This window comes from Crinia signifera, chromosome 9, assembly GCF_055691185.1.
Source record: "Crinia signifera chromosome 9, ASM5569118v1, whole genome shotgun sequence".
Lineage (NCBI taxonomy): Eukaryota > Metazoa > Chordata > Amphibia > Anura > Myobatrachidae > Crinia > Crinia signifera.
In genome coordinates this window covers 138,704,922-138,731,469 of record NC_139225.1, presented here as the reverse complement: position 1 = coordinate 138,731,469, position 26,548 = coordinate 138,704,922, and the positions used below count along the sequence as shown (strand labels likewise).

Below are 26,548 nucleotides of genomic sequence, written 5' to 3'. Positions count from 1 at the left end.
TATTGCTTTTACTGACCTATTCAGCCTATTTTAACAATATGGGTTTTATTCTTACTTTTACTTATAGTTAATTTTTAGATGTGTTTAACATACGTGATTCTTTTTCCTAATCTTGCTTTTATATAATACTGTATACCAACATCACTTATTTTAATCTCAAATGTGTTTGTTAGTGCTCTTTCTTTCCCTTGTGTTTATTAGTGCTGTTTCTATTAATATTACCTTACTATACGCATTCAAAAAGGAACACAACTTTCAATATATTTTACACAAATATTGTAGTAGATTTTAGGGTTGCAGACATAATGACCAGATTCAGGCCTGGTCATTGCTGGGTGAATTTGAACAGTGGCCAATTATCGTTAGACTGCACATCCATCTGTGCCGTAATGCACGTGTGCGATGCTGTCCAGCAATGAAAGCCTGCTTCTTTTTTTCTCCACTAGCCATTTGCAAGTTGATTGACAGGATGCTGGTGTTTGGGGGCGTTAACTGCCCATTGAAGGGGCGGGCTTTAAAAATGCAGGCGTGCCCAAGCATTTTAGGGGAGGGTGTGTGACATCAGCTACAGGCTCGATAAGGCTGATTTTATTGCAGCTGCCGAGTAAGTCGATTGCGACTCTGAACCTGCGGTCAGTAGTGACCAGTGGGGAAATCATTCTGTGGGGCATGGCTTAGAATGGATTTGGATATATTCGCTCAGCTGCAAATAGAATCGCAGCCGTACACATCTATTCACACAGTGATTCACAGGCCGGTATTCCACTCTAGCAGGGCGTCAATGTCAACATTGACAATGATGGCATTCATAATGTAAAATGTGGTAAAAGAGAAAAATACACAGCGCTCGGAGAGGGGAACCCCTAGCAGCCCTCACTCCGTGGGGAAAGTCTCGGTCCCCCTAGTAGTGCAGAAGTCGAAGTAGAAGAGGGGAGTGTTGGCGCTCTGGGGTTGTTTGGGGGAGGGAATAGTATGATGTATGGGAAGCGGGGAGCTGGGAGCAATAACTGTGGGCTGGGTGTTGTGATAAATGAAGCAGGTAGCAATAACTGTAGGCTGGGTGTTGAGATGGTGTAGAGACCGGAAACAATAACTGTAGGCTGGGTGTTGCTGGTGGAAGTGGTGGGGCGGTCCCCGAGTTGGGTTGAGGTGATGCTAAACTGTCCCACGGTGAGGCAATGCCTGCTGGCTCACCGGTAGATGGTGGTATCGCGGTACTCAGATCCCTTCACGTCAAATCCTGAAGTGGATGTGTGTACCTCCAAAAAATAATGTGAATGGTTCAGGGTATGCAGGTGGTAAGCAGGAAAGGGTAGTAGTAGCTTACCGTGTGGTATCGATGTATCGGCTGATGTCGATGGTACGTGATTGCCCCGGGTCCTGGCACGGTTCCAGAGTCTAATGTATCCGTGTGGTGGGTGAAAGAGGACTTGGGGGTGCACGTGTAGTAAAGGAGAGGTGGACCGGTAGTAATTTTAAAAGGTGCTAATTTATTGTGACTATTACAAACAGTTAGTACAACAAATTAATACCATTGAAAAGTAATTACCAGTAGCAACTGGAGCAAAATAAAGTACAAGAAGGTTTAGCAAGTATTTACCAAGTGAGGTGTAGCCAAACGCGTTTCATCCCAGATTGGGACTTTTTCAATGGCAGATGTAAAATGTAAAGTAACACATAAAGGTGGGGCTGTAGATGTAGCTTTTCTAGACTTTAGCAAGGCTTTTGACTGTCCCACATCACAGACTGCTAAATAAACTTGTAATCATGGGATTGGATTCTGAGATGGTTGAATGGATAAGATCTTGGTTGCAGGACAGAAAACAGAGAGTTGTAGTAAATGGAGTACAGTCAAAGGAGGGAAAGGTTACAAGTGGAGTACCCCAGGAATACGCACTTGCAACAGTGCTTTTTATTATCTTTAGTAGGATATTGCAAATGGAATTGAGGGTAAAATATGCCTTTTTGCGGATGACACAACAGGTACATGACACGCAACAGACACGTAACAGGGTAGACACAGCAGGAGGGGTAAAACAAATGGTTGATTGTCTATGTAGCATAGAGGAATACTCAAGAGCAAGGTTATCAAAATTGAATGCCAAAAATGCTAAATCATGCACTTGGGTCTCAAAAATACAAAATATAGGCCCTTATTCTGATTCACTCTCAGAAGCAAATTCCTTCTCAAATGGAGAAAACCATGTGCACTGCAGGGGGGGGGGGGACAGATGTAACTTGTGCAGAGAGAATTAGATTTGGGTGAGTTATTTTGTTTCTGTGCAGGGAAAATACAGACTGCTTTATTTCTACACTGCAATACAGATCTCACTTTGAAGTAAAACCTCATCCAAATCGAAATCTCTCTGCACAAGTTACATCTGCCCCACCTGCAGTGCACATGGTTTTCTCCAGTTGAGAAGGAATTTGCCTCTGAGAGTGAACCAAAATAACCCCCATAGTATTAATGTCACTATAATGGAAACTACTGAGGAGGAGAGGGATCTACTGTAGGTGTCACTATTTCAGGAGACTTAAAAGCATTTAAGCAATGAGGAAGACAACCAACATTATACAGTACATGGCCTCCATCATAAAACTTACCCGGAAAGACTAAAAAATCTCAATATGTATAGTTTGAAGCAAAGAAGGGAAAGGGGGACATGAGGAGGCAAAGCAATCCAGTGGGGCCCCTACCTACACAACCTTGTGAGTGCCGCTGTATATACTGTATATAGTCCAAAAGCAGTAATGGTACTCCAGAGGCACATATATAAATCTATATACTGTGTGTGTGTGTGTAATATATATATATATATATATATATATATATATATATATATATATATATATATATATATATATATATATATGCTTTTGTGGAGTGCACAGATGCAGTTGCAAGAGCACAGCAGTAGCAGACATGCATCATGCACTCCCGCTATTGGATGTCGATGACCCCAGATGTTACTCTGGCAGGGCAAACCAAACACACATCTGTATATAGATAAACCACTGTCATTGGTGAAACTCTGCAGTGAGACATATACATACAATGGTGGCTATGTATGCAGCAGCAGTGTCATCACACTGTAACATGCAGCCACAGAAGAGGGCAGCTGCAGGTGCATGGCATGCAGGGGTGTCCAGTGCCAGCAGCTGCTGCTCCACCGCACCCTGCCTGTGAGACCAGTAATGGGCACTGTATGGTTCCTGCTACACGTCCACATACCCCCTCCTGCTCCACCTCAGGCCTAGCCCCACTATGACACAGTCTAATGGCAGCACCACGGCGGATACAGTGCTGCACAGAGCACGCAGCTGAGTGACCCCCTGGATCTATTGATATATATGTATACATATACCCATCATCCTGCTGGCATGGCATGTGCACCCGGACAAGGCTGGCAGCAGCAGCACCTCGCGCCCCTCCTCGCGCCCCCCTGTGTGAGCGCACATGACAGAGGTGGCACCCTCCATCTGCTGTAGCTGCCACCACCTAGCAACAAAGCTGACAGGATGCACCAGGAGATCCCAATGGCTGCTGCTGCTGCCACCGGGGAAGGCAGCAGCAGACACCTTGATGTTTCCTGGTGGCTTTATCATATCTTTGCAAATACTGTATATGCAACCTGAGATCTCTGTGTTTCTATTATCATGTAGAAGTCACGGTACTTGTTTCCTAGCACGGCGCCCATCGCATACCATCGCATAACTTAATTAGTGGTATGCGATGGGACCCGATTTTCGGGTCCTAAGAGCCGCACTATACAATTTTAATATCGCATCGCATGCCATTGTAATGCAATGCGATTTATATTTGTACAGGCACCCTGATGGGTGACTACTATGTTAAATGCACCCCCATTGTTAAGGCCACCCCCACTATCAACGCAAACCCAAAGTGTGTGCTCCTAGGAGTCCAGCCAGCAAGTCTTACTGGCTGGCTGGACTCCTAGGAGCACACATGGGACATACATAGAATTGGAACTCCAAAGCGTTGTATTCATATACAAACAGAATTTTGTACTGGTAACATTATTTGAGTGGGATTAGATCTTTTTCTACCACACTATAGGAGACCGTCTACCTTGATTAGAGGCATATTTTTAATAAAGGCTCCATTCTATACTAAATAATTTAATATAAAAAAAAAAAAAACCCTGATGAACTTCCTAACCGGAACGAAACGCGTTGGATATTGATCAAAGTCTTTTGAAAATAAACGGAAAATTGTTCCAGAAAATAAGAAGCTACAAGCGTATTATTATCATATTAGATATTTTTATGGACATTACATACTATATTAGGGCGCTTGTGACACTTTTGTGGGTATTATATAATTATTTTTTTGTGTCTAGTACAACCCCTCCCTTGGTTGAACCTGTTGTGGGCCATTCGATTTATTGAGCAACTACCATTTTATATTTTTGGTTGACATTTACATTTCTCAAAACAGAGAGAACATGATCACAAAAACTAATTGTTACATAATGACTGAAGTTGAAATAGAACAATTCTGTAAGATCACCCATTAAAGCAAATAATACAGTGCAATAAAGACATTAATATTTTTTTTTAAATAGGCCTTTAGTATAAAATTAAGAAATACTTGTTAAATCCAGTGCCAATTCCAATGACAAATGAGGAGAATAATGTTGGAGAAACACTTAAATTACAATAGGTTCTATTCACATTAGTCCCACTAGAGAAAGAGAACAGTATCACAAAATTACAGTAACTGTTACACAATTATTAACATTGACATACAATAATTCTGTCAAGATCCATCCAAGAAAACAATAGTTATGACATTATATAATTAAGATCTATAACCTATTCATAGTATAAAAAATAAATCTCCAGAAATATAAAACATTTGCACAAAAAAAACTAATTTGTACATGGATGTTGGGGCTTGTAAAAAAAAACACCTATTTTGTTAGGATCATCTTTCAAAACAAATAATACCTTATTTTTAATTTGATTAAAATAGGTTGGTATTTATGTGATCATTTGACACCATTTAAGTTTCCTCTGAATGGCTGACTTCACATCTTTATTTTTTAGGCTGTAGATCAATGGGTTTACTATGGGGACAAGGACAGTATTAAACATGGAAATAAGCTTATTTGATTCTGTAGATTTAGTAGATTTGGTTGTTAAGTACTGTAAGTATATAGACACATAGAGAAGTATCACAAGTGTGAGGTGAGAAGAACAAGTGTAGAAGACTTTACGTCTGCTGGTGCCAGAACGGATCCTCAGGATGGTGGTGATAATGAAGATATAAGGAATGGAGGTGAGAAGAAGTGGCACTAAGAAAAAAAGAAGAAGTCCTGCTGTATAGATAATGATCTGCAATATAGTAGTGTCGTCACAGGTAATGTCCATGAGGGGTACCATGTCACAAAAGAAATGGTTGATTTCATTAGACGTGTAACAAGTAAAGCCTGATATAATGAGAACAGGGAGAAGAAGTTGTATGAAGCCTGAAATCCAGCAGGTCATGGCCAACAGAGCACAGATGTTCCGGTTCATGACCATGTGGTAACGTAAAGGATTACAGACAGCCACATATCGGTCATAACTCATGGCTGCCAATATCATCTGCTCATCGTAAGTCAAAGATGCAAAAAAATACATTTGCGCCATGCAAGCGAGGTATGGAACAGACTTATCCCCTGATACAAAACTAGCAAGTATCTTATGAAGAGAGACAGTAGGACAAAATATGTCCACCATGGATAGGTTGGCCAGGAAGAGATACATGGGAGTGTGGAGGTTATGGTCAGAGAAGACCAGAAGAACAATAGTCATGTTGCCACCAAGGATAAAGAGATGTATTATCAGAACCAGAATAAAAATGGGAGCCTGGAGTTCTGGAGCAGTAGAAATTCCTCTTATGATGAAATATGTGACCACCGTCTGATTTATCATATTCATGTTTAAGGCGCAAATCTGTAATCTAAAGAGAAAATGAAAGGCCAATAAGAAAAGTATAAAATATATGTCAGGTTTTGATTTTTAAAGAACAGTACAAATAAACAGAAGTATGAAAGTAATACATTTGTAGTAATTACTGATTAACATTACTTTAAACATCACGGGGCGAGATGTAATAGGGTGTGATTTTTTTTTAGGTGTCTAAAAAAATCACACCAAATCGCACATGTCACCGTTGCAATTTTATCCCAAAACTCGCACAATTAATAGGGTGTGAATTTTTAGACAAAGTCAGAATTTCTGGGGATTTTTAGTAACTGATTTTTTTGGGTCATGTGCTGTTTTTAGTAACGTGAATGTGTGATTTTGTTTTGGAAACCGGAGTTTGTGGATTTGTGTAAAAAATTGGTACTTGTGTAGTTTCATGGCGCCAGCAGTGTGGCTCGCTGGCGCCGATCCACCATTGCTTCGCTCGCCCACGCAGCGGGCTCGGTGTCTCGCTACGCTCACCACGCTATCTGAAATCAACTCCATGCCAACATGAATAGTGGGGGTATGAACTATCCACATTGGCATGGAGTTAAGTTACTTTATTTTAAATAGTTTGCCGAGCGTACAAACGAAACTACACATGTACCAAAAAAATTACATAAAACGTCAGGGACCACAGCAGGTACAGTATCTCTGATACCTGCTGAAATAACTCCTATTCCACTCGCATAGGTTTCTATGGGGGGTGCGATGCTACCCGATTTACCAACACCTGGAATGCAAAGAATTCTGGATATTGGGTCCCACAGGTACAGCCATCATACATTGGCGGTAGCCCATTGTAGCCTATGGGCTATATACTGCAGCGCCAGACAGACATTGCGGTCAGCCAAGGGTCAACTCTAACCACACATGCTCAGATTCCCTGGCACCCAGCATTGCAGATCGCAGGGATGAGCTCCTTTTGGGACCCCTCACCCTGCTTGTGATCTTTGGTGAATGCCGCCGATGGGATCACATATTGCAATGCGATCCTGGTCGGTAAGATTCAACCCAGATCGCATTGGATATAAGATCCATAATAAATAGGCCACTTAGTGTGTAAAAAGGATAATGGGTCCTGCGATTAACCAAAATATGACCTCGATTGTTGGGATGCTCAATAAATCGGACAGTACGAACCGAGCTTAACCCTATGTGTCACTTCACAGCCCACGTTTTGTTACTGTACTCCAAGAAAGGCTTCTGCTGGACTTAAATTTGCCCCCCCCCTCTCCCCAAATAACCCCCCCCCCTGTATAGAACTGTTAAGAAACACAAAAATGGCTATAAAAGTAGCAGTTGTAATGACATCTACGTACATCCATTGAGTGGTACAAATTCCTTATAAAGCCTCTCCACACCACAACAATGGATTTGCCGGGAATATGTCTAAGATGGAACTAGCAACCACTTACCTGCGCTAGAGGACAATGTACCAGTGCTGTGCAAAATATTCTGGATGTAGGTCAGAAGAGCCAATAATATATGTTGTTTTAAAGTCTTGTATCATAGTGGTACTAAATGCTTTAGCACTTTTAAAACCGCTACGAAAAAAGCACATGAGACTAAACTTGGAAAATGACAGCGATTTTATATCCTGACACCTATAAATGTTAGTGTTAATTAATCTCTTGGGTGCAATTATCTGAGTGTATTATTGTCATTTTAATGAACATGTAATGTACATAAATATACATGGTCAGACTGGTTAATTCAACTATTGTACCGGGTCATTAAAAAGCAGACCGAAAAGGCAATTATTAGTTATAGTAATACACTGTGGGCAGTATATTGTGTGCAGTAACACTCTAGGGATAATCAGTATTAACAAATAACCATAAAGTTCAACATGTGTAATGTTATAAGGCTTTAATCTCATGGAAAAAACTATAGGTGTGGCTTAAGTTCATCCAAGTTGCCCGGATGTAAGATAAATATTAGTGCCCACCCCCCCCCACCCCCCCCACACACACACACACCACCTATTAGGTCGACATGCATTGGATCACCCGCTAAAGGTCGATATGGCTTAGGCTGAAACATGAAACAGGTTGACATGCCTAATGCCGACATGGTTGAAAGGTTGATATGAGCAATAGGTCGACAATGACAAGGCCGGCAGTTAAAACATTTTTAAGGGTTTATGAGCCGACACGTGCCAACAGGTGATATTTCATGCCCTACCATCCCTTATTGAGCGGTGGGAGAAAAAAAATAGTGTGCCGAGCATAGTGTGGCACCGCGCTCAAAGCATGGCGAGGGCGTCAATGTGATAAAGCGCAGGTCGTAGGGTGAGTGTGCACGTCAGAGTGATAGAGCACAGGATAAAAAGTGAGGGAGTGCGGCAGTGTGATAAGGGGAGGCCACAGGGTTAGGGAGCATCATCAGTGTGATAGAACGCAAGCTGCAGGGTGAGAGAGCACATCAGTGTGATATACTGTAGTGCAAAGACGCAGGGTGAGGGAGCATGTCGGTGTGATATTGCGCAAAGCTGAAGGGTGAGGGAGCGCATTGGTGTGAAAGAATGCAGGACGGAGGGCGTGGCTTCACGGGGCATGGAGTAGCAGTGCCTGGCCGGGCTCTCCGTCCCTATCATCCTGCATACAGATCCTGCATGCACCCAATGGACTCCTAAACCCACTGAACTGGGTATAAACGTCTACTGACCTGATTGAGCCATATGCCGTGGGTGACCCGCTACACGGCACAAAGCTACATCCTGCTGTTGGGGTACCCGTCTGAGGAGCTGCTGGCGCCATCTTGAAAACCGGAGGACCTGGGGAGAAGCGCCGTCCGAGCACGGGGGACCGGGAGCGGCTGCTGGGCACCCCTGCAAGTCGAGCGGGTGTGAGGCGATCGGGACCGGACTCCCTCTGTGCCCCCCGGTGAGTCATCCGGCGCGCCCGGCATCCACGAGGACGTGAGGTGACCCGTGACTCAGTTCGCAGGCGCCATCTTGCATCAGCTACCCGGAGCTGCGGCGGTGAGCAGTGGAGAGCGGACGGTGTAGGGACGGGCGCACAGGCTGGCGGTGAGCTAAAGCCACCACCGGAGCTCCTGCGGCCAGCTGCCCAAGTCCCCCCCCCGCCTAAATAGAGGATGCCGCGCTGGTGTACCCGCAAATCGCGGGCGTCCTTCTCCCGCCCTGCCAGACAGTTAATAGTGTGGGACTCCCCCCTCCCTGCTGCCTTGCAAGCCGAAATAGCCTGTGGGGTCTCATATAAATAAACAGCCCTGATGCTGCGCTGGAGGGATCACAGACACCCACTATCAGTCAGGGTGGCCCTCACCTAACTGTCCTGACTGGCCTGCCCTGTTGGCTTTTTGCCCCAACAATACCCAAGGTATAGAATGGACTGTGCAGCCCCGCGGGTCACATGAGAGAGCTTACCCCGTCAGGGCAACTGAGAGTCACTGGGGTAGCACACACTGCAGCATCACTGCACGAGGACCCAGGGGTGCCAGTGCACACCCACAAGCTGACGGAGAGAGATGACCTACCCTGCGGCTCACAAAAGGCATAAGCCTGTGCATTGGTATATCAGTGCTGTCCCCCATACTACAGTGCAGCATCTATACAGCCCAATCACTGCTTCCCCTGGTGCATAATATTAACTGTGGTCGGTGAATGCTGATCGTGCTGCACCTGCTGAGCACCCCGGCCTGATAACCCCTAGCATACCATATACAGAGCGACCGCAACCCTGCTGTGTACTAAAACCTGCATGGTGGTGTGAGGCGGTGCACCCCATACCCCTCTGCACAGTATCTGTTGTCAAGCATCGGATTTACTACGTGTTCAGGCAATCAACATGGGCAAAACGCAGAATGCAAATGCCGCTGCCAAGTTGGAACGCTATGCTAGATCATCTACCCCCAGGGGCCTTTCACCAGAGCGGGACTCGAATGCCTCCTCGTCACAGGAAGCCCCCCCTTCTGACACACATACTGATGATGCATTACAGAAGGTCCTTGAGGCAGTTATAGCATGCGAGACCAGGCTAACGGAGAGGATTGGACATGTGCAGTCTGACCTATCCATTATTCACCAGGATCTGCAGAAGGTCAGGGAGAGGGTTGGAGAGGTGGAAACGCGCACCTCCACCCTTGAAGACAAATTTGAACCCCTCAGCAACAAGGTGCAGACCATGGCCACCCAGCTATCGATGGTTCAAGATAAAATTCTTGACATGGAAGGGCACCTGAGACGCTGCAACATACGCCTGGTGGGGCTGCCTGAAAAAGAGGAGGGGCAAAACCCTGAAAAATTCCTTGAAAAACTACTGATGGACACTTATGGAGCCAACTCCTTCTCCCCATTCTTTGCTGTTGAACGAGCCCACCGCGTGCCCACCAGACCCATGCCACCTGGCGCTCCACCACGCACGTTCATTGCCAAACTCCTCAACTACAGGGACAGAGATACCATCCTTCGGTTGAACTGCACCCAGGGCCCACTGTCCTGGAACGGTACTAGACTCTCCGTGTTTCCTGATTTCGCCGTGGAGGTCCAAAAGCACCGGGCAGAGTTCCTACCCGTGAAAAGAAGGCTGCGTGAACTGAACATCACATATGCCATGTTGTTCCCTTCCCGCCTCAAGGTCATTGTGGATGGGGACACCAAATTCTTTTCCACTCCTAGAGAGGCGGCCCGGTGGCTGGACACTGCTAGGCCTACACGAAGACCACTGGCCGCGGAACCGTAATGTATAATGTGATATGTGCTGATAAATGTCTGCATCTTTATGTCCCTTCCCTTTTCCCTCTTTTCACATGTATATTCATGCTCCCAATTTTCCCCATGTGACTATAGGGACTATTTGCATCATTCTATGCGGGGCGAGCTCTAGCATTACTAATTCGATATGTACGAGCCTGGCAGCACTGCTGCCTACTTGGCTCGCTTGCTCTATTCCCCGCTGCAATATAGGATGCACCATGCCTAGTGTTTGGGGGGGCAGGCTTGTCGATGTACATCTGCTAATGGGTATATGGGATAGTCGGGTATAATCTTGTGACGAGGACAATGCTTGTGGGGTGGGCGCACATTGCCATACTGTTAACTCAGTGTGGTTGGTGGGCTGCTCCCCTCGGTTGACCCTTGAATGTGAAGGTCCGGGTGGGTCACCGATAAGGGACCTTAGGACATATTCTCAACACCCACGGCGCCTAACAACTGCATTCAACTTTAAGATAAGTTTAATAGATACAATAAGGGTCTACCCTAATAAATATACTACACATCAGACCCTCACTGGGTGCGAAGGAAAAAGGGGACGGATGGCTTGGTCCAGTGCACATGCACAGGAGCCATTCAATCTTTTGCCTCAAATAGTTATTAACCACTAGGGTTAATTTCTTTTTCGTTTTCTCTTTCTGATTTTTCCAGTTACAGGGAAGAGGTGTACTTAGTTCAGGAAGTATACAGGGAGGGGGGCATGGGTTTTTATAAATGTTTAATGTTAGTTATGCGGCTAATGACAGCTAAAGACCTTGATATTGTTGGAAACAGTGTGCATACATGCTGCCTGATCTATCGATACTGCTATGTGGAATTGGTTGTAATCTTGTGGTCCTATGTATATGCCCCACCGTACATTAGATGATGGCCTCAAACAATGTCAAACTCCTTACTTGGAACGTTAGGGGCCTTAATGATAGGATAAAGCGAGCACTAGTGTTACGCCAGATCAAACTGTACGACCCGGATGTGGTATGTCTACAGGAAACACACCTGGAAGGTGCTAAGGTACTTGCCCTCAAAAAACCGGTGGTGGGCTTACCACTCTACTCATAACTCCGCATCAAGGGGAGTGTCCATACTGATACGAAAGACAGTCCCATTTCAGGTAGAACAGGTGCAGATAGACCCAATGGGTAGGTCGATTTTCCTGAAATGTAGAATACACTCCCTATCGGTGTTGCTGATGGCGGTGTACATCCCGCCCCCTTACTCACACGACATACTAAAAAAGGCCGCAGACATGATGGCAGCCTACCCTGATACCCCCACTATTATTATGGGAGACTTTAACAACGTCATGGACCATACACTGGACAGACGCACGACCACTGGGGACACTCATAGACGGGGTAACGGGCAGTTCCGGGCATTGGTGGAGGGCATGGGCGTGTGCGACGCTTGGCGGCATAAACACCCGGACACAAGACAGTTCTCATGCTTCTCGGCGACGCACACTGCCTTCTCCAGAATAGACATGGCCCTGCTTACACCTGATCTACTGCCCAGAATCAGACTAACACAATACGAGACCAGGGGTATCTCGGATCACTCCCCCCTGTCGCTCACGCTGGACGTGGGAGGCATGAGGGGACAGGTTCACTGGAAACTCAACCCTTTTTGGCTTACCAGACTGGGGGAGGGGCGGGACCTGGAGGACACTTGGCAGGAATTCTTTAGAACCAACGTGGGTTCGGCACCGCCCTCTGTAGTGTGGGATGCATTTAAATCCTTCTTAAGGGGCACCATGATACAATCCATATCCACACTTAAAAAATCATACAAACAACAGGAAAGAACTTTAGAGGCCTCCTGCTGCTCACTCGAACTTGCCTATTTGGAGGATGGCCTCGATGCGTCCAAAGAGGCTTGGCTGGGGGCCCAGAAAGAATGGACTCAGTGCCTTAAAGATAAAACCCGCACTAGACTCCTTTTTAATAAAAATAACCAATACCTCACAGGGGACAGGCCTGGCAGCTATATGGCAAGGTTGGCCAGGGCTGATAGTCTTAACAACACCATATCCGAATTGATAGACAATAGGGGAAACAAATATGACAACACTCCAGATATAGCGCAACAATTCCAGATATACTATGAACAACTCTATAACACCAAATTACAACACACACACAGAGAAATTGAGGAATACCTAGCCCCCATACCCATGCCCACATTAACAGCCGAGGCAAGAGATGTCCTTAGGGTGGATGAAATAGAGGCAGCAATCAAGTCATTCCCAAGCAACAAGGCCCCGGGTCTAGATGGCATTCCCTTAGAGCTATACAAAAAACACATTAACTTCTACGCACCCCGATTACTCGAAACCTTTAACGGGATATTTGAGTCTGGCTCTCTCCCACGATCTATGTCGGAAGCACTCATCATTGTGTTGCTAAAACCTGATAAAGACCCGCGCAGGGTTGAATCATATAGACCCATATCCCTCCTCACTACTGATATTAAAGTACTGGCGAAAGTCCTTGCCATGAGACTTAACTCGGTCATTGCCCAACTCGTGCACGATGACCAGACTGGGTTCATGCCGGGCAAATCCACAATCATAAACCTTCGCAGATTATTCACCCTACTCCAACTTCCCCGCGGGGATGCCCCAACATCCATTGTGGTATCCTTAGATGCCGCAAAAGCGTTTGACTCGGTGGAGTGGGCGTTCCTGTGGGGAACCATGTCTAAGTTCGGTATTGGCCCAGGGTTCATTAATTGGGTGCGGCTTCTGTATTCCTCACCAAGCGCTAGGGTCTCGGCCAATGGATATATATCCCCCTCATTCCCGTTATTCAGAGGCACCAGACAGGGATGCCCCCTTTCCCCTGCTCTGTTCGCCCTGGCGGTGGAGCCTCTGGCATGCCTCCTGAGGCACAGTCAGGCGGTTGCGGGATTTGAAACGGGTTCCCGGACGGATAAAATAGTGCTATACGCGGACGACATACTCTTGTTGGTCTCAGACTATGTAAATACTATGCCCATAATCCTGGATATCGTTAACACATTCGGTAAATACTCCGGTTTACTGATAAACTGGGACAAATCCTACATCATGCCCCACACTGGCCCATGCCCAGCTGACACGCCCATCCCTCTCCCGCTCAAATGGGTGGATAAATTCAAATACTTAGGGATCTGGATATCGAACAACCCCTCCAACTACATAACACTTAACATCCAGCCCCAGATAGAATACTTGCAGTCCAGAGTAGCGGTGTGGGGAAAATTGCCCCTCACGGTGACAGGCAGGATTGGTCTCATCAAGATGGTCGCACAACCTAAAGTCCTATATGCCCTTCAGCACTCCCCGGTTTACATTCCCCAATGTGTCTTTAAGAAAATAGATGGGATTATATCCTCCATCATATGGTCCTCAAAGAGGGTTACGATCAGCCTTAACACACTGACTCGCACAAAAGACATGGGGGGCATGGCGGTGCCGAACTTCCGCTTCTACTACCTGGCAGCACAACTATCCCACATACACTTATGGGTGGGGGAGTCAACAGAGGGTGCCCTCCCCGCGCAGATGGTATCCACCATGGTTCCGGGACTTAAGCCCCTGCAGCTCCTCCTTTCGGGTAATGCTGCACTTGGCAGGCTGCCCCTGGCTAAACAGGCCATACTGGTCTGGAAAAGAGCAAGTGACATCATGCGTGCTACGGGATGGGACCCGGACACTCCACTAGATGGCACACAGGGATTTAAAGAGCTGAACGGAAAACAACTCAGGAAAGTCTGGGGACGATACAGAGTAACCTTCATAGGACAACTATATACCAATGGTGTATTTAACTCCTTTCAACAACTACAAGTAGCCAACGCAATACCCAATGCTTATTTCTTCAGGTACTTACAGCTGCGGCACGCATGCGGTGCCCAATTCCCCGTCAAGTCCCGACTGCAATCCCTGGGCGACTCGCGACTGATATCTAACATATACTCCCTAGTACTTACTCTACACCATAACAACGCACTCCCCAACCTTAGGGCGCGCTGGGAGGAAGACCTGGGCCCACTGTCCCCTGAATCCTGGGAGCTGGCACTGGCTAGCTCACGCGTAGCGTCCTCTTGTGCACGCTTTCAACAAATCCAACTGTATATCTTACACAGGGTGTACCTCACCCCGACCCGTCTCTTCAGGATGGGGGGGAGGGCCGACTCCAGGTGTCCCAAGTGTGCCCACTCAGAGGCCAACTATTGGCATCTAATCTGGTCCTGTCCCGTAGTACAGACCTTTTGGCAACAGATCATCCACACTATAGCTTCCACTGGGGTTCCCCTGGACATACTCACACCTGTGACTTGCTTGCTGGCCGCCACTGGGGGGGACACAATAGACAAAGACGCTATGAGCTACATAAACATCCTGTGCACGTTGGCTAAGGTATGCATAGCCCGGACGTGGCTGGAAATTAGCGGACCGTTCTATGAAGCGTGGGTGACTCACCAATGAGACCGTGTGCCATGAGAGATTCGTGTATATAGCCAGACACTCCGAAACCAAATATTTGAGGATATGGGATAGGTGGCTATCATCCCCTTGTTATGCCAGGCCATAGATGGGCAGAGATACACTGACTTCCCCCTGGTCATACAGTGGGTGGGACTTATCAGACACAATCGCATAAGTGGGGACACCAGGCTAGCGTAGGCATCTGCTATGCAGATATAGATAGTACCTAATGTAGTGCTTGCATGTCTTCCCAAATACGGTGGGACAAAGGGTTACTTAATTGAAAAATCGATTTGACCACAGGAGAGCTGCAACATCTTTATTATATCGGTAGCTACAGCCATGTCTAACATAAAATGCACACTGTTTATTGTATGAATCCAACATAACAGCTGATGTAACAGTTAATACAACATAGCAGGAATGTCGTCTGCTTGGTAGTTGGGTAACCACAGGAACTTGTTTTTGTTCCTGAACGACTTATATTCTCTTGTTTTTCTTACAGTCATACTGTAAATGTATGTCTTTTTGTCAATTTTATGTTTGTATGTATGTAAAAAGAAAAGCAAAATGTTAATAAAAAGTATTGAATTTAAAAAAGAAAGAATGCAGGATGAGGGAGTGTATCAGTGTAAGAAAGTGAAGGTCGCTGGGTGGGGCCACGAATCGCGGGAGGGGGGTCGCGGGGGGTGCCGCGAATCACGGGAGGGGGGGGGTCGGGGGTGGCGTGAATTGCGGGAGGGCGGCTGTGAATCGCAGAGGGGGGGTGCAGGTGGCCGCGAATTACGGGAGGGGGCGGGGGTCCGCAAAGCGCGGGAGGGGGGCTGTGGCATGAATCGCGCGAGGGGGGGTTGCGAATCGTGGGAGGGGGCTGCGGGGGGTGCCGTGAATCGTGGGAGGGCGGCTGTGAATCGCGGGAGGGGGGGGCGGAGCGTCCGCGAATCGCGGGAGGGGTGGGCCCGTGAATTGCGGAATGGGGGATCTGCGAATAGTGGGAAAAAAAATTGTCAGCACCGCTCACAGTGGCTGTTTTATTTATTTAACTAGACTTTAATCATTTCCTTGGCTGTATTTGTATTTATTTACACTAAAAGAAGAGTCGCTGGGAGCCACGCTGGCATTTTTAGCGGATATTTTGAGGATTGCTCACAGCAACGTTGGCACTCATTATTTTAATAACCCTGCACAAGTTAGTGTCATCAGAGAAGATGAACACATTGCTCTGTAGTCCTTCCTGTGAATGAATTTGAGCAACATTAGTCGGTCAGAAGAAAACTTAATTCAAGTACAGTACATATAAACTTATTTTCCAGACTACACAAATGTTATTGTATTGTCTGTGATACAGGACCCGATGCACTAAACTTCAAAAGTGATAAAATAGAGAGTGATAAACAGCCAGCCAATTAACTGTGTTCGAAAAATGTCAGGCAGGAGCTGATTGGTTGGTTGTTTATCACTCTTCATTTTATCCGAGAATCTGGCCCTGTGTAACACGTCTTGCGTCACTAGATACTCAGCAGAAAACATGAAACTAAAAGTTTCAGTTTCCTTTTCCATGAGAATCATTAATCCCCAGAGTGGGTGTGAGCCTGTGCAAACAATAGTAATCTTAAATCGCTAAAATGAAACTTGTCTTGCTTGAATAGCCAGGCTCATCATCAAAGGTGGGACATATTTGCATCATAAATGGATATACATATTTAAAGTTGCAGACAAAGTTGTGACTACCAAGTACTCATCGATCAGAGAAGACATCAACAAGATCATCATCTCAGGTCTGTTAATGTATGCATCTCTCTGTTCAATATATTTGTAAGCCACCCCAGACGAAATGTACCAGCCTGGTTTTGTCTTTTAAAAGATTGCCACTTTAAAACAATAAGCACACTTGTCAGAATCTTGTTGAATGCCTGAACGTCGCTGTACTCTTTCCCTATAGTTAATTCTATTTATATCTATATAGTAATTTTCCTTGAGTCACATTTCTTTATACAGGTTGACTATCCCTTATCTAAATATCTGCTATCCAAATTATTCCGAAAACCATACATTACAGAATGTGCTTTTTTTTTTTGCTAAACAACTACTGGGGACATCTGTAACTGGCACTACTGGGGACATGATATACTGTATAACTGGCACTACTGGGGACATCTGTTACTGGCACTACTGGGGACATGATATGTAACTGGCACTATTGGTGACATCTGTAACTGCCACTACTGGGGACATGATATGTAACTGGCACTACTGGGGACATCTGTAACTGCCACTACTGGGGACATGATATACTGTATAACTGGCACTACTGGAGACATCTGTAACTGGCACTACTGGGGACAGGATATGTAACTGGCACTATTGGGGACATCTGTAACTGCCACTACTGGGGACATGATATGTAACTGGCACTACTGGGGACATCTGTAACTGGCACTACTGGGGACATGATATACTGTATAACTGGCACTACTGGGGACATCTGTAACTGGCACTACTGGGGACATGATATACTGTATAACTGGCACTACTGGGGACATCTGTAACTGGCACTACTGGGGACATGATATACTGTATAACTGGCACTACTGGGGACAACTGTAACTGGCACTATTGGGGACATCTGTAACTGCAACTACTGGGGACATGATATGTAACTGGCACTATTGGGGACATCTGTAACTGCCACTACTGGGGACATGATATGTAACTGGCACTACTGGGGACATCTGTAACTGAGGATTCGGTATGAAATACCGACAGTCAAAATCCTGACATGGTCAATATCCCGACATGGTCAAAATACCAACATGGTCAAAATCCCGACATATAGAATGTAGACAGGTGAAAAAGTCAACATGACTTTCGGTCGACATGGGTTTTTTCACTGCTTTTTGACCTGACATGTGCCGATAGGCGGTATTTCATGCCCTCGTTTTTCCCCCCCGAATGTCGACACAGTTGACATGGACACAGTTGGAAGTCAACCGCACCACCTCGCTTCGCTCGCTATGCTTCGGGCACGGTGCCTTGCTGTGCTCAGCACACTATTTTATTCTCCCACCACGCCCTAGTGGATGGTAGGGCATGAAATACCGCCTGTCAGCACATGTCGGGTCAAAAAACTGTGAAAAAGCCCATGTCAACTTCGCGAACTGTTGACGGAAAGTCATGTTGACTTTTTCACCTGTCTACATTCTATATGTCGGTATTTTGACCATGTCAGGATTTTAAATGTCGGTATTTTGACCTTGTCAGATTTTAAATGTCGGGATTTTGACCATCGGTCAATGGTTGTCGGTATTTTGACCGTCGGGATTTTGACTGCATCCCATAACTGGCACTATTGGGGACATGATGTGTAACTGCCACTAAATATGTGCAAGAAAATGATTGCTCAGGATTCAAATTCAGTGCCTGAAATAGTACACAAATGTTTTAAAACCTTGTTTCATGCACAAATAAAATATATTTGTGTGTATTTCATGTTTGATGTGCTTATACAAGATACATGCTCCATCAAATGTAAAATTATTCTGAAATACAGAATAATCCGTTATCCAAAATGCTTGGTTCCATACATTTTGGATAAGGTATACTCAACCTGTACAGTTTTTATTTTAGATACCCCTATATAAAAATGTTAATTCTCTTTCTCCTATGCTCTGTCTGTCTTTTGTTTTCAGCCTCACACAAGATCCCTCCCCTTCGCCACCTATAGCTTTTCTTTTAGTTTTTTATCTCCTTTATCTCTCTTGTATGAATATGCTATCTTGAGTTATTTTTAGTATTTTACATGTATGCCATTGATTGCTATCACAGGGATTATTGGCCTAACTCAGACCTGATCACAGGACAAATGGAGGGGGGGGGGGTACTTTTTGCCTGGCTCCCACATCGGCACTGCTGCAGCTGTGACAGGTGGATGTCAGGCAGTGGGCTTGGGCAGGGGGTCGCTGCAGCAGCTGGGTACTGCAGTCAGCAGCGGGGTCCCTGCGGTGGAAGGGAATTCAGTGGCAGGGTCCCTGCGGCAAATGGGAACTAGTAGTTCCCCTCTGTGGCAGGGACCCCACCGCTGACTGTCCATCCACCACAGGGACCCCATTGCCCACATCCCCGCTGCCCAGGTACCACCTGCCTCTGTGGGAGGGGGTGCCCAGGTGCCACCTGCCTCTGGGGGGGGGGGGGTGCACTGCAATTTTGTTGTTCAGGGCCCCCACAGACCTTAATCCTGCGCTGGCAGGATCCCTCCCTCCCATCCATCTGTTCTGCCTGGTGCCTGCACAAATTAATATTTTTTCTACAGGGGCTTGGCCACAGCCCTCCCCATTTCATTTTACCGGGCCTGGCCATCCTGTCACCTCCCCTGCAGGTGGGGCAGAGGTAACACCATTGAGGTTACCAATCAGTGGTATCTCTACAGAGAAGACTACCAGTGGCCACTTGGAATTGGCTCAATGTGTCTGAATCCCTCCCACCTATACGAATACTATTTCTACTTTCCTGATATACTCTATTATTTATTAAATAAGAATTATATATTTAACATTGACTACTTCCACTATGAAACCACATCTCCAAGCATAAATCAAGTGCATCTATTGTAAGCATTGCTATCTCTAGGAGTAAAGTAGGCGCATATGCTAAACGGGCAGAATTGGACTCATATTGCATATATGGAAGGTTCTGCAAATTTAGCAAAATGTGCCTTTCTTTGAAGTGTACCTGCAATTTTGACACACATTCCATCCAACTCTACAGGTGGTTATTCAATACTGATCGATATTTCCGACAGGAGGAAACATCATCCATTTTCGACAATAACAGATCAAATTTGCATTTGCCTATTCAATTTGAGGGCCGTTCCTCCGACTGACGAAAAAATCTGACAGTCTGAAAACACAGGGATCGGTGAATTACTCATTATGTGTAAGCAGCAGCAGGCCGGACACACTGCCTGTGGGCCGCCTCTCTCTCCGTGCTGACACTGATCGGTCATCCGGGGAGGGAGGCGGTCCCTCAGGCAGTGGAGCCCTGCAGCGGCTGATGGATCTCTGCCGGCTCCGCGCAGGGCTGACAGATCTCCCCCAGCTCTGTGCAGTGCTGACAGCTCTCCTCAAAGCTCTGTGCTGTGGCAGTCAGCACTCTGCAGCAGTGGTCATAGCTACAGTATCAACACGGATACAGCCTCCACTGCCGAGCAGATCCCAGGAGAGATGCCCCCCCAGATACAGCAATTTTTACAGTTATCAATGAATGCCTTCAATGATCTCGGTAACTATGACATAAAAAAGGCGAGTGCCATTATTTTCACCGTCTGAGATATCGGCACAGATCTAATAATCCCCTACATGGGCCTACTTGGATTTCAAATATGATTATTTCCAGTAGAATATTTACTCAAATTCTGTCAGGCAGATCTAACCTCCATATGTACTTACGCATTCCCGTCTTTTATTAAATTTTTAGACTATATGGCTCAAGCACCTGCCGTGAGGAATCCAATGTCCCCCCATATGTTTTACTCTCACTATGGACTAAACACCTATCCCCCCGCAACTCACCTCTGCTATGAGGTCTACCAGCGGAGCACACTTATTGACTCAGGTCACTTTACGAACACTGACGAATGCCACGCCGAGGAAGTATTTATTAGTGAGCGGTTCAGAGAAGCCTGGAGAAGCTGTACAATCATCTGGTACATCTCCTGGAGTCCTTGCGATCACTGTATGACTATCTTGCTGAACACATTTCTACCCAACAACCCTGGCATCACGTTGCACATCATATTTGCCAAGGTCTACAAACTCACTACGAAGAGTAACATCCAAAAGCTCCATTCAAGAGGAGTGAAAATGCGTGTGATGTTTTCTTTTGGTAAATATTACCTAACCGCATCAAGGGCCAGATGTTTCAAGCTTCAAAAAGTGATAAATTGGGAAGTAATAAACAGCCAACCAATCAGCTCCTACCTGTCATTTTTCAAACCCAGACAGTAACATGGCAGTTGGGAGCTGATTGGCCGCCTGTTTATCAATCTCCATTTTATTACATTTTGAAGCTTGATACATCTGGCCCCAAGTCTTGTAATAATAGTATTCTTCGTCAACTATTAGAGAAAGAAGAGATCACATTGTTGATTGTAATTATTTGTAATCCAGTCACCGTAGTCACTGTATAAAGTATTTAAAACAGAAACATTGGGGCAGATGTATGAATCTGCCCATAACGTTTATTAAATAATGGGTCCCGCTTCTCCAGCATAACGTGGAGAAGCGGGCCCGCGTTATGGGCAGATGTATAATTCCCCCCCAAGCTGATAAGGAGAGCCGTTATGTTCAGCGATTACGGCTCTCCTTATAGTCTCCCCCCGGCGCCCCGCGCATGCTCAGTGCGCCCCCCCCCAGCTGGCTCTAATAGGCATGCGCAAGATCTCGCTAAAACCGCGAGATCTCCAGAGCAGCCTGAGCCAGAAGCAGGGCTAGCGCTGTCCCCGCAGTGGGGGATAGGACAACGCTAACCATGAGCTGGGGGGGGGGATTGTAGGGGACAGCCCCGCCGAGCGTAACTCAGCAGGCTGTCACTAGCGCACGTTGGGTGCGCTAGTAATACATTAGGGAAATCGTAATTCCCCCCCCCCCCCAGTTAATGCTGGTTCATACATCTGCTCCATTGTATCCGTTCAATCGGCTCTTTCTGTAGTAACATTGCTACTTTTTCTCACTAGTAAATAAGCAGGCAGGATCGCCTCCAAAGAATTGTCTGGCTACATTTCTCTGGTACCACTGTTAACCAGAGTTGGTGTCTTTATTTAAATGTGAATAGTCAATTAGAGCAAATGAAGAACATTGGATTTTATTGTACCTTTCTCTAGCAATGTCCTCACAACAATATCTGACAGAAATTAACTCGTAATCTCCTCTGTAAACACTGTAATCCTCCTTGAGTATGCCCAACTGTCAATATCTTTACAGTACGTTCACTGTGCACAGACTTATCCAGTGAAAATAACTGGATATGTTATATACTATTAAAGAAGTTCCTTTTCTTTTCTCTCTTATTGTCAGTAGTAGCTATAATTGTATGTAGGCTATATATTGACAGTAGAATGTGCCTGGTACTTAGTGGAAAGTGCATACTGTAACTTAAATAAGACTGTTCTTTCAATTAATAAGTCTTGTGCTCCCCTCTATACTGCAGATAAGCGGTTTTCAACAAGCGCTAGGTGAACTAGACTGTCTCTGACCAAAGCACTGGTCCCACTCGTGCATATGTTATGAGCGGGACCAGTGTGCAGTGAATATTTAATGACCTGCTCCCCGCCCCCTGCTGGCGAATGTGTAAAAAAAATTAAAAAAAAAATTAAAAATATATTCATGAGCTGCAAGCACATGAATAAAAATAGCATGCCCCTTCACAGAATAAAATTACTCATTTTTGATTTGGCCACACCTAATGTTTTTGCTATCTCTCTGATATGTTTGTTTTGATTTTTCAGCCTAATGACGGCTTTCTTCACTGATAGTGACAGCTCTTTGGATCTCATATTGAGAGTCGACAGCAACAGATTCAAAATATAAATGTCACACCTGGAATCAACTCCAGACCTTTTACCCGCTTAATTGATGATGAAATAATGAGGGAATAGCCCACACATGTCCATGAAATATGTTTTGAGTTGATTGTCCAATCACTTTTGGTCCCTTAAAAAGTGGGAGGCACATATAGAGACCATTGTAACTCCTACACTGTTCACCTGATCTGGATATAAATAACCTCAAATGAAGCTGAAAGTCTTCAGTTAAAGCACATCTTTGGTTCATTTCAAATCCATCGTGTTGGTGTATAGAGCCCAAAATATGAGAATTGTGTTGATGACCCAATATTTATGGACATCAACACAATTCTGTAGGTGTATAATGGTACATTATGTTTGCTTATCCCGTTATAAGACTAATGGATGATTAGAAAACCTTTGTGCAATTATGTTACCACAGCTGTAAATGGGTTTGCTCCTTAGAGAAGCCATAAAACTGGCCTTCCTATGAGCTAGTCGGGGGAAATTTACGAAGGCAAATACACCTAACCAAATCGTTTTTGCAAGACTAAATACATTTTTTTTTTAGGCATATTCGTATTTTTGGCATTCACTATGCCAAAAATACACCAATTCGTATTGATGGCCCATTCATATTTCTATTTACAAATACAAATGTATACACCAAAATGTATACACCAAAATCCGAATAGAAACCATCATTCAAAAGAATGGTGATTCCTAATTTACTAACCGGCCGTATTGAAAATATGGCTGGTAATTATCGGCAATTATTGGAATACCGCTGGTAAAATACGCCTCATTTTCCAGGCGTATTTGGCAGAAGGTTGCACGGATCAGTCAGATCCGTGCAGGCTGCAACTGTGAACTTGTATTTAAAATACGAATTCGTATCAGAAAAAATACGAATCCATACACCCTCGGAAAATACGAATCAGTCAAATACGACTGATTAGTAAATTTTCCTCCGGAGTATGAATTTGTAAATGCAATACGATGGTGATGCCAGTCGTATGCATTTGTATTAAGAATACAAATTTTCGTATTCTTAGTAAATTTCCCCCAGTTGAGTATCTGGAGCATCACATTTGTGGCCAGAAAAAGAGAACTTTGTGAAACTCGACTATTCTTGTTCTTAGAAATTAAGACTATTCTATGTGAGAAATTGGCACCAGGCTCTTACCAGAGTAGAAAGAGAAGTGGGAGGCCGCGGTGCACAACTGAGCAAGAAGACAAGTAGATTAGTGTCTCTAGTTTGAGAAATAGGGGACTCACAGGTCCTCAACAGGCACCTTCATTAAATGGTACCCGAAAAGTGCCAGTGTTTGTTTTACTCCTTTTTATCTACTGCATATTACGATTCTCCCTAACAACGGATTTAAATTTCTCCCATTGGGGCAGCCTGGAGAAGAGTTAAACTGGAGATAAAGTAAAAGGAGATAACGCACCAGCCAATCAACTCCCAACTGTCATTTTCAAACATAGTTAATTAGCTGGTGCTTTATCTCATTTCACTTTCTCTCTTCTCCAGGCTTAATACATCTGCCTCATAATGTGGAACAGAACAGATACACACAATTAAAAAACCAGAATACTAACTCTACCTGTGGTATACATAGCCCCATTGATATATTGTAAGTCAACTCAACATCACGGCCACACAGTGTATAGACTGCTTTTAATCACTTATTTCAGCTTTTTTTTCACTCTTTCGGAATTACTTTATTTTTTTTATTTGATATGAAATACTTACATGTCACAAGAATTATTCTCCCAATATGACATTTATAGGAATTACAATAAAAGCTACATTTTAAATACATTTATTTCAGTGAAAACTTATGACCAATTACAAAGAGTGCGCCACTCAAGTCTCTTTCCTTTCTCTCTTCTTTCATTCAGTTCACACATAGGGCAGTATTCAATTCGGGATTCCGACTGTCCGAATCCCAGTCCATTATCGCCCAGCTCAACGGGTATTCAACAGGTGGAATTCAATGTTCCACCCATCTGTCGAAAAGAGGGCATGTCGGCGAAAACGGACATGGATTGTCCAAAAACGGCCGTGATTTCGACAATACATGACCGTTTGCCACAAAACAGATCATACTGCCCTTAAAGTGGGATAAGTTTTGTCGAATTCTGCCTTCAATGCTGTCGGAAACAGCAGCATTGAATAGGCAGCAGAAGCTATTTCCCCTGTCGGAAATAGCACCTGGGATTGAATACCATATTAAGAGATAGGGAGCAGCACCCCTAAAATAAGGGGAGAATACAATATTACCAAATAGCACAAAACTTCAACAACCAAATTACGGAAAGAATTAAAAGATTAGCGCGGATCAACAAACTGTGACATTTAAACTGTTTGAATGACAATGTCAGTTTCTTTTCGCACCAGTATAATACATCGTTGATGGAGAATGGGTTGCTTGAACAATAAAACATTTGTTTTTTGTTTTCTTTAGATTTTCGTTGGTGCTGGAGGCATTTTGTTCAATCTACAGAATTTTTGGTCCCATGGAAAAATATGTTGAACAATTATTACAGGACCTCTAAATGGCTACTGGATGCTTGTTTGACAAATGCAAGTACAACAGTTAATCACTTGGAATCATAGATACATGGAATCATACTACAATATCTACAAAATACTGGGACCACAGTGAGCTCTAATCTTGTACTGGCCAGTGGTATAAAAATGGCACGGCAGCCCAAGTGGTGGCTTGGAGGAACTGGCACTGTATGGGCACATGGTCTCTGCACATTTTGAACGGGGTTGGCCATGCATATGGAATCTGCTGAAAATGTCCCTCCAAAAATGGCTGCTGCCTTGTCTGCCTTATAATTAGGTGCTGCATCGGTCTGCCAAATAATATTTGTGTTGCCACTGTCTGCCCTGTAACTGGGTGCCGCCACTGTCTGCCCTATAATTCGGTGCTGCCACGGTCTGCCCTATAAGACATTGTATATCCCTTACAACCCTAAAATTGTTATACTGAAGAGTGCGCACAAAAAAAGCACATTCATCTTTTTTGTTTGCCTCTTTGCAGACAACCCCCCCCCCCCCCTCTATATACCCAGTTATGCTTACTGAATGCTGGGAGCACCACCAACCTACAATATAACTACAATAAATTCGGTACTTGTGAATTATCCGGGCTGCCGATTTTGCCCGCGAGGGGCGGCGGTACGCGTCCTCCGACCTTTTCATACCCCTACTATCCACGTCGGCGTGGAGTTGAGAATAGAATAGTGTGGCGAGCGCAGCGAGCCACCGAGCCCGAAGCGTGGCGAGCGCAGCGTGCCCCGCGAGGGGACGCGGATACCTTCACAGGTATCCGCATCCCCTTGCGGGCTTCACAGGTGACCGCGTCCGCTCGCCACGCTTCGGGCTCGGTGGCACGCTGCGCTCGCCACACTATTCTATTCTCAACTCCACGCCGACGTGGATAGTAGGGGTATGAAAAGGTCGGAGGACGCGTACCTCCGCCGCTCGCCACGCTTCGGGTTGGCGTCAATAGCGGGGTGGCGTTAATGGTGGTGGGGGGCCATGAAACCTTTTTTTTTTAAAAACATATCCAATGTGAAATGGCCATATTGGCCAATTTCACATTGTCATTTTATTTTAACATTGCTGTCTATGGGAAATCGGGTCCATCGCGTCTTTTAACATTACTGTCTATGGGAAATCGCGGGCATCGCGTCGCGCCCCTTATAACGGCCACGACCGACACGATGCCCACGATTTCGGGCGCGATGAAAAAATCGGCATCCCGGATAACTCACAAGTACCATAAAT

The 26,548-nt window shown here is 45.2% G+C and overlaps 1 protein-coding gene and 1 long non-coding RNA gene across 4 annotated transcripts in view; one reads left to right on the top strand and one right to left on the bottom strand.

The window, feature by feature from the left end:
• Positions 1-4,171: 4,171 nt before the first annotated feature.
• LOC146036141 (multivesicular body subunit 12A-like) overlaps positions 4,172-26,548 on the bottom strand; it is a 41,944-nt gene continuing 19,567 nt past the window's right edge. Inside the window, exon 3 of one of the 3 annotated variants that reach the window (XM_083159975.1) lies at positions 4,172-5,968. In XM_083159975.1, the coding sequence (XP_083016101.1) occupies positions 5,005-5,946 (942 nt within the window). In that variant the 5' untranslated portion in view covers positions 5,947-5,968 and the 3' untranslated portion in view covers positions 4,172-5,004. The remainder of the gene's footprint in view (positions 5,969-26,548) is intronic. The other 2 variants (XM_083159978.1, XM_083159977.1) reach the window with 2 other exon arrangements.
• On the top strand, positions 16,758-25,803 carry LOC146036728 (uncharacterized). Its single transcript, XR_014460944.1, has 3 exons — positions 16,758-16,963; positions 20,658-21,065; positions 25,215-25,803. It is a non-coding gene; the product is annotated as an uncharacterized LOC146036728 (long non-coding RNA).